At 36.3% G+C, this 9,123-nt stretch overlaps 1 protein-coding gene across 1 annotated transcript; it reads left to right on the top strand.

The window, feature by feature from the left end:
• LOC141848078 (uncharacterized) lies at positions 1-1,309 on the top strand. The gene is made up of 2 exons (XM_074736192.1): positions 1-804; positions 1,089-1,309. The coding sequence occupies exons 1-2, from the start codon at positions 42-44 to the stop codon at positions 1,124-1,126; spliced, it is 801 nt and encodes a 266-aa protein (XP_074592293.1). The 5' UTR covers positions 1-41; the 3' UTR covers positions 1,127-1,309.
• The last annotated feature ends 7,814 nt before the right edge of the window (positions 1,310-9,123 follow it).

Here is a 9,123-nt window from a genome sequence, read left to right as displayed (position 1 = left end):
AGGAGAAATATGTGAAATGGGAGGTGAAGGATGCTCAGATTATGTCTTGGATCCTTGGAAGTGTGGAACCCTCCATACTTCTAAATCTCAAGCCTTATAAGAATTCTAGAGCAATGTGGGATTACTTGAAGAAAGTTTACAACCAAAACAATACAGCACGAAGATTTCAATTGGAACTTGAGTTGAGTCAACTCAGTCAAGGAGGTATGTCAATTCAAGAGTTTTATTCTTCTTTTGAGAATCTGTGGGCTGAGTACACTGATATTGTGTATGCAAGTGTACCTCCCGAAGGATTGTTTGCTATTCAAAGTGTACTTGAGACTAGCAAGCGTGATCAATTTTTAATGAAGTTAAGGAAGGATTTTGAAGCAATCAGGTCAAATCTGATGAACAGAGAACCAGTTCCTTCGTTGGATATTTGTGTAGGAGAGCTTTTTAGGGAAGAACAACGGCTCATCACACAGGCAGTCATGGAGCAGAATGCTCAAAATTCTACTCCAATTCCTGTTGCCTACGCTGCTCAAGGGAGGTATAAAGGACGAAGAGACATGACTAATGTCCAGTGCTATAGCTGTAAAGGATTTGGGCACATTGCTACTGATTGTACTAAGAAATTTTGCAACTATTGTAAGAAACCAGGGCATATCATCAAAGATTGTTCCATTCGGCCTTCAAAGAAATCTGAAACAGCCTACAATGTCTCGGTTGGTTCCTCGAATGCTCCTACTCCTGGTCAGCCTTCTATTACTCCTGAAATGGTCCAACAAATGATAATTTCTGCCCTTTCTGCTTTAGGTTTTTCAGGTAACAAAAATTCTAATTCTAAGCCATGGTATTTTGATTCTGCTGCTTCCAATCACATGACCAACACTCCCTTATTTTTATATAATGTTGAAAAATATAATGGAGATCTTCAGATTCATACTGCCGATGGTAATTCCTTACCCATAACAGCTGTTGGTGATCTTTCAGCCTCTTTAAATACTATATTTGTGTCTCCTAAGTTGTCCACTAATCTTCTATCTGTTGGTCAATTAGTTGACAACAATTGTACTGTTCAATTCTCAAATTCTGGTTGTCTTGTGCAGGATCAAGTGTCCGGGAAGATAATTGCGAAGGGACCTAAAGTGGGACGTCTTTTTCCTTTACTTCCATCTCCCTCTCCGGTGTCGAATTCTATTGCTTGTAATCTTGCTCAATGTGATAATCAGGTGTGGCATAGACGCTTAGGACATCCTAATTCCCATGTACTTCAAGTCTTGCTTAAATCCGGTTTACTTGGAAATAAAAATTCGACTTCTTCTCATAATGATATTGTTGATTGTGCATCGTGCAAACTAGGTAAAAGCAAAACACTTCCTTTTCCATTACATAAAACCTGCACAATTAAACCTTTTGAACTGGTACATAGTGATGTATGGGGCATTGCACCTGTAATTTCTCATGAACACTACAAATACTTTGTTACCTTCATTGATGACTTCACTCGCTTTACTTGGGTATATTTTCTTCGGTCTAAAAGTGAGGTTTTCTCTGTGTTTAAAGTATTTCTTGCTTTAGTTGAAACACAATTTTCTGTCAAAATCAAAATCTTGCAATCCGATTCAGGTGGTGAATATATGTCAAATGAATTTCAATCTTTTCTTCAAAGTCATGGAATCATATCACAACGTTCTTGTCCTTTCACTCCACAACAAAACGGTGTGGCTGAAAGAAAGAATCGTCATCTTCTTGATGTTGTTCGCACTCTCCTAATTGAGTCTTGTGTTCCTTCTCATTTTTGGTGTGAAGCTTTATCTACTGCTGTTTATTTGATTAATAGATTACCATCTTCCAACTTAAATGATGATTCTCCATTTTTTCGTTTGTTTGGACATACACCAAATTATTCTAATCTTCACATTTTTGGATGTGTTTGTTTTGTTCACCTCCCTGCACATGAGAGAAATAAACTTACTGTTCAATCTGTCAAGTGTGCTTTCTTAGGATATGCTGGAACCCAAAAAGGATTTCTTTGCTATGATCCTCATGCTCGTCGAACTCGTGTCTCTAGGAATGTCATTTTTTTTTGAAAATCAATACTTCTTTAGCACCCAGCAAACTCCCGAATTTTCCTCTCTATCCACTTTGCCACATTTTTCTCAGTCGCCAACACCGGTACAAAGGTTTAAACCTGGTTTTGTTTACCATAGGCGTACTACACCTGCATCTAATTCTTCTACAGGTCTCACTGAAGTTCCTTCACATCTTCCCGTGGCATTTGATCCTCTTCTACCCATTTCCGATGATCCAAATCTTCTTCGAAGAAGTTCTAGACCTCGCAAACCTCCTGAAAGGTATGGTTTTTCAACTCCTGTGGCCATGTCCACTACCTTGTCTTCTATTTCTATACCCACTTGTTATAAGCAAGCTATGGAACATGAGTGTTGGCAACAAGCAATGGAAGAAGAAATTCAAGCGCTTAAAGAGAATCATACTTGGGATATTGTTTCTTGTCCTCCAAATGTTAAGCCCATTGGTAGTAAGTGGGTTTATACTGTAAAACTTAAGTCTGATGGCTCTCTAGACAGATATAAAGCTCGTTTGGTTGCTCTTGGCAATAAACAAGAATATGGCCTCAATTATGAAGAAACATTTGCACCAGTTGCTAAGATGACTACGGTGAGAACTATTCTTGCAATTGCATCCTCTCAATCTTGGTCTTTACATCAAATGGACGTAAAAAATGCCTTCCTAAATGGGGACCTTAAAGAAGAAATTTACATGAAACTTCCACCTGGTATGGAAATGATGGCTTCCCATGAAGTTTGCAAGCTAAAACGCTCTTTGTATGGGTTGAAGCAGGCACCTAGAGCCTGGTTTGAAAAGTTTTGCAGTACTCTTCTCACTTTCTCTTTCACACAAAGTCAATATGATTCCTCTCTCTTCTTTCACAAGACAACTACTGGAATGGTCTTTCTCTTAGTCTATGTTGATGATATTATCATCACCGGTAATGACAAGGAACTGATAACTAAGCTTAAAGAAATGTTGCATAGTACATTTCAAATGAAAGATCTTGGGCATCTCACATATTTTTTGGGACTGGAGGTTCATTCTCGAGATCATGGTTTGTTCTTAAATCAACATAAATATATTCAAGATCTCATTGAGCTAGCTGATTTAAAGAATGCTACTGCTGTTGATACGCCAATGGAAGTGAATGTGAAATACCGAAAAGATGAAGGCGAGATTTTACCTGATCCATTTTTATACAGACAACTTGTTGGTAGTCTTATCTACCTAACAATTACAAGACCCGATATCTCATATGCTGTTCATATAGTTAGTAAATTTATGCACTCACCTCGACATCTTCATCTTGTTGCAGTCCGTCGTATTATTCGATACTTAATTGGATCACCTAATCGTGGGTTATTTTTTCCTAGAAATTCTGCTCTTCATTTAACTGCCTATAGTGATGCAGATTGGGCTGGATGCCCAGATACTAGAAAATCTACAACAGGGTGGTGCATTTTTCTTGGAGGTGCCTTGATTTCTTGGAAGTGTAAGAAGCAGGATTGTGTCTCTAAATCTTCCACGGAGGCTGAATATAGGGCTATGTCTGCGGCTTGTTTTGAAATTGTGTGGTTACGTGGTCTTCTTTCTGAACTTGGATTTCCTCCAACCAATCCTACTCCACTTCATGGTGATAATACTAGTGCTATTCATATAGCTGCAAATCCAGTATATCATGAACGCACAAAGCATATAGAGGTGGACTGCCATTTTATCAGAGAGGCATTTACAAAGGGTGTTATCACTCTCCCTCATCTTACTACTGATCTTCAAATAGCAGATATCTTTACAAAAGCATTGACACGCCAACGACACATGTTTCTGAGCAGCAAATTGATGCTGATTGACTTATCCACATCAATTTGAGGGGGGATGTCAATATATTCATCTTTCCATTTCTAGTTGCATATCCCTTGATTTCCTCCTCAAGATCCCTTGATTTCCTCTTGAAGATATTTATTGCATATCCCTTGCTGCATTTCCTCCTCAAGATTTTCCTTCCTCTTGAAGATATTTATTGCATATCCCTTGATTTCCTCCTTTAGACCCTAGATTTCCTCTTGAGGATATTTATTATTCTTGCTGCAATTACTGCTGTAAATTTTCCTATAATAGGTCTAAGATTAAGGGATCTGATTATGCTTACTATTTCAGACCCTAAAATCAAGGAATGTATTGATGTATATATATTGTAATTCTCTTAATGAAAGATATACAATTTTCTCCAGAATTTCTTCTTTGTTTTGTCATACTGGTTAGTTTTTGTTGTATTTAAATTACAAAAGGTTTATTTACTTTATTATTTGTTAAAGTAATTCATTTGTTAATTCTTAATTCTTTTGCACCTACAGGCCGACCGTTACGTAGGGAGACACGTGGTACACATTCTGATCGGTTGCGACGCCAGATCGAGGAGCGGGGTAGATTATCCATTACTTTCCGTAAGAGCGATGGTCATCCGATTGGCCCCAATGCAGCTACATTTATGACTGAGTTGGGTGTTTCAATAAAGAAGTTTGCTCCGTTACAAATTAAGAGTTGGAAGCATATCCCCGCTGATAGGAAGAATATGATATATGATCGATTATCAGTAAGTACTAATAATTTATAATTACATTTTTATTATTAATCACATGCCAAATTTATATTATTTATTTTTACAGGCTGCTTTTGATATTAGTTTTGAGGAGGGTCCATCGTCTGTTAGAAAGGAGACGGACAGATTAATGAGCGCAGGATATAGAGATAATCGAAGTAAAATGCATACCCATTATAAAAAGCTATTGCACCTTCCTCCTATCGAGCGGCGGCAACATATGCCAACTGAGTTTTGTCAGATGAGAAGCTGATTGGCACTATATGTGTGATTTGTTTGAGTCAGAGGCATTTCAGGTAACTTATTCTAATGTACCTGTTTTGTTGTCTTTGCATTATATTATTCATATGAATTTTTGTATGATAGGCACGATCTGCAAAAAATGTTGAAAATCGGGCAAAACTTTCCATTTAATCATCGGGGAGGCTCTAAATCATTTATTCAATACAGTTATGACGGTGTAAGTATAAATTGTATAACTATCGTATATATAATGTATGAATTACAATATTAACACATTAATTTTTTCAGATCGATCAGTTAGCAGCAAAAAGATCGGATTACCGTCTTTAATGAAACTCATTACAGCACGTCAAAAGGGTGGGTTGGGGGAGAGGGCCGCAACTGCATACGTAAGTTATTTATAATTTACTAAATTTATTATTAATAATGTAGAATTAATTATATATATATTTTAACATATTTGTTATTCTTAGGATGATATGGTCAGACTGCGTGATGAATATGTTCAGACATAAGAATCTTCAGGAAATGACATCGATGCAGTACAAATTGCGGATACAGTTTGTGATCGAGTCCTCGGTATACGCTCGGGCTATATTAGAGGACTTGGAAGTGGGCCGAAAGCCAGTTAGGTCCACTTCTTCAGATGCCACCTCCTCATCTAGAACCAATAATACAGCACTGCGTGAAAGGCTCGAAGGCACTGAAGCAGAGTTAGCGACCACCCGACTTCAATTAGGAACCACTCAGGATCAGTTGAGCCAAGCACCCAAGATCAGTTGCAAGCAATGAGATCCAGACAAGATATTATTACTCGAATTTGGTTAATAACATTTTGCGTACCATTTGCCCCTAAGGCCTGAACCTTCATTAACTCAAATTCTTCAGTATACTTCATTCTTCAAGATATAAATAATTTTGATTTTAAATTGTGAATTATAATCATTTTAAATTATTAAATCAATGAACTATTAAATTGTTATATTGTTAGTTGAACGGTAAATTCTTTAATAAATCTATTCTGTATTAATCAATTCAATCGTTGAATCGTCGATCTAGGTTAAGGTGAGCAGATTCCGCGGGTGTGCGGAGGGACTATTTGCTCTGCATGCGATCGCAAATCCTAAAGTGATTGCAGAGTGGGATTTCCGAGTAAGATAACAACATCGTACGGTGAGGACTGCACCAGCGTGTCTCGCACCAGTCTCGCCTCCACGAACCCATTACATGCTCCTGGGCTCTTTTTCTCTTCCTTTGCGGCGAACTTCTTCAAGAGACGGCGACCGGGTATGCCGTCCAAAGAACGGATTTCCTACTTCTACGATGGTAGTTTCCCTCCCATTCTTTATCTCTCACCTCCATGAACAATCGCTTGATTGCCTGATAGAAAAATGGAACCCTAATTGGTTTCTGTTGCAATGGTTTCTCCACGGATTGATCCGACCTATTCTGATGCATTTTCCTTTCTAAACGAATTGTTCTGCATTTTTTCACTCATGAATCAGGTTTGGGATTTTGCAATTGTCGCCTGTGTTTTTTTCACTCTTTGTTGCTGGATGTATCCCTTGCAAATAGGAGGAATTGATAAAGTATTATGATATAACAGTATTAAGAGTCACTTCACTATTTGGTTGAGCCCCTGTTGACCTAGGCCTCCTTTGCTTTGCTGAATCATCTTCTTTTGATACGATCCCCAACTTTCGTGATGTTATCCCTTAGAATATGCCATTAGATTTATTATCAATTTCTCTTTTAAAATATTATTTTGTTATTATTTTTCTTTTCAAAATATTTAAATTAGGTTAGTAGATCTATTAGACATTCTTATATGTCTATATACAAACATTATGTAAAGATAAGCAATGCAGCAATACAATTAATTAGTTAAATTCCTTTGATTATTGGAGGTTGATCCCCTCAAAGTGATTATAACTAAAGGACGATCCCCTCGAAGTGATCATCTCTCTCCCTCTTTCATCCTTTTTCTATTTTCCTATAAGATAGGAGGCGGATTCTTATCAACTTAGTAATAGAGAGACGTTCTTTACCGCCGCATATTCCTTAGAGTCATCAATAACTTGATCTTAAATCTCTTGGTTATAATTTTCTTTTGAAAAGACTTGTTTTTCATTTTTTTCTTATTCATTTATTTCTATCATATTTTTTTTGTTTATTTTGCATTAAAAATATTAATAAAAATATGCTTGGTTAATTCTAATACAATGGTCGGAAAATTTCATATAACAACAAACTAAAGATGATCCTATGAAGATGAATCACCTTATTGGAGAAGTAGAGACCTTGCTAGATTGCTTTCGAGAGCTGAGAGCCTACATGGCATGCTAAATGATTGCAAGGTGTTGATGACTTTTTTGCATTTAGAAGGGGAGGCTATCTGTTAATGTCAATTATTCAAGTCATGCCATAGATTTGCATCATGGGAGGAGTTTGTAGACGGTCTTCTCACCCATTTCATCTCTTAAGAGTTTGACAATGCATATGACAATGTAGATAAAGAGCTATCCAAGATTTAGCACATCTCAACAATAGTAGAATATCATAGTCGTTTTCTCTAACTCTTTAACTAAACTTAAGCTAATGTTTGAGCCACAATTACACTCCAATGTGGTCTAACTTATGAATAACTGAGTAATATTGGACCCTTTAATAGTGCTAAGAAGTTGTGGTAGAAGTTTATTAAACTTCATGAAGGCTTAATTGACTCATGAACCACCAAGAAGGACTTATTACTAAGTCAACTTCAAAATGTCCAAATGAAGGATGACAAGTTCGTTAGTCAATTGAATAGCCGATTCAAGCAAACCTTGAATGATATTCATGCACTAGGTGAACAAGTCAATAATCGCGACTTGATTAGATACACCCTAAAAGTCTTCCCAAGAACAACCCTATGGGCATCAATGGTGGATGCCTACAAAGTGTCTAAAGGCTTATCCATAATAAAATTAGATGATTTTTTTGTGATTTTGAACTACACGATCAGACCAATTTAGATAAAAAGAAAAAGGGTATAGCCTTAATTGCTAAGAAACCTAAGCTTAAATCAAAACCCAAACCTATGGAAGAAATCGAATCCGAAATTGAGTTTGGATCGTTGACTAATGAAGATAACCTACCTTTAGAAGTCGCGAATCTGGTCAAACAGATGATCCGACGAAAGAGATTGTTCAAGCAGTTTGTGAGAAAGGAAATCTCAAGAAAGGATCTAGCTAATGTTTGATGTTTTGAATACAACAAAAAGGGACACTTCAACACAGATTGTCCACTTCTAAAAGATAATGAAAAAGACAATCACAGAAATAGAAAGAAAAAGAAAAAGACACTCAAGACAGCTTGAGATGAGTCTTTTTCAAAATCTGAGTCAGACTCAGATTAAGTTAATCTCCTAACATTAGTTGCTACAGAAGAGGGATCAAGTCAGGATCAGACTCTAATCCTGAATCAGACTTAAAGTTCAGTAGTGATTTAGATGAGTCAACCAATGAGAAAACAAACCAAATCACTAAAAAACTATACGATACTTGACTAGAACTCTAGCCAAGTAAAAGTCACAAGTTAAATTTTTACTTAAGAAAGTCAAAGATCTTGAGGAAAAAACCACTTCTGACTCATCAACGAAAGTTAGTTAAGTTTCAAATCTTGAGGAAGAGAATTCTAATTTGAAAAACCAAGTTAGTAAGTTGAGGTCATCACTAAGCAAGTTCACATCTAGGTCTAAGTTAGTAAGAATTCTAAGATGACATGGGTTCCAAAATCTTACCTAGTTAATCAAGTAGAAAATAAGATTTTTGGATACCAAACAACATGCTCACATAATTAACCTAAATACTTGCTACATTAACCCAAATAGTAAAATTAAGTGTGTTAGACCTCCTAAGTAGGTAGAGCTAATTTTTTTGGTTTAATATGAAACTCTTTTAAATTCTTTGAAATTTTTTAGATTGCATGCACTTATAGATCTAAATAGCCAACATCTCACAAAGCAATTAAGGTATAATTTGATTGTGTATTAAGAAACTTAGAAAGGTGTAAGATATGTAGGGTTAGAGCTTGAATTTCATATGCTTATGTCAGTGCGTCAACATGAATTGAGACTAAAAACTTAAATATTGATTAAGTTAAGTGATCCCAGTTAACAATAATTATTTTATAAATAAGAAACTGGAAACTTTTACTTGAGTAACAAGTTGAAGGCTTATATATTT

Source organism: Curcuma longa, chromosome 16 (genome assembly GCF_044706935.1).
Source record: "Curcuma longa cultivar G26 ecotype Majalengka, Jawa Barat chromosome 16, ITB_CL_G26_1.1, whole genome shotgun sequence".
Classification (NCBI taxonomy): domain Eukaryota; kingdom Viridiplantae; phylum Streptophyta; class Magnoliopsida; order Zingiberales; family Zingiberaceae; genus Curcuma; species Curcuma longa.
This window is presented reverse-complemented; position numbering and strand designations above follow the sequence as displayed.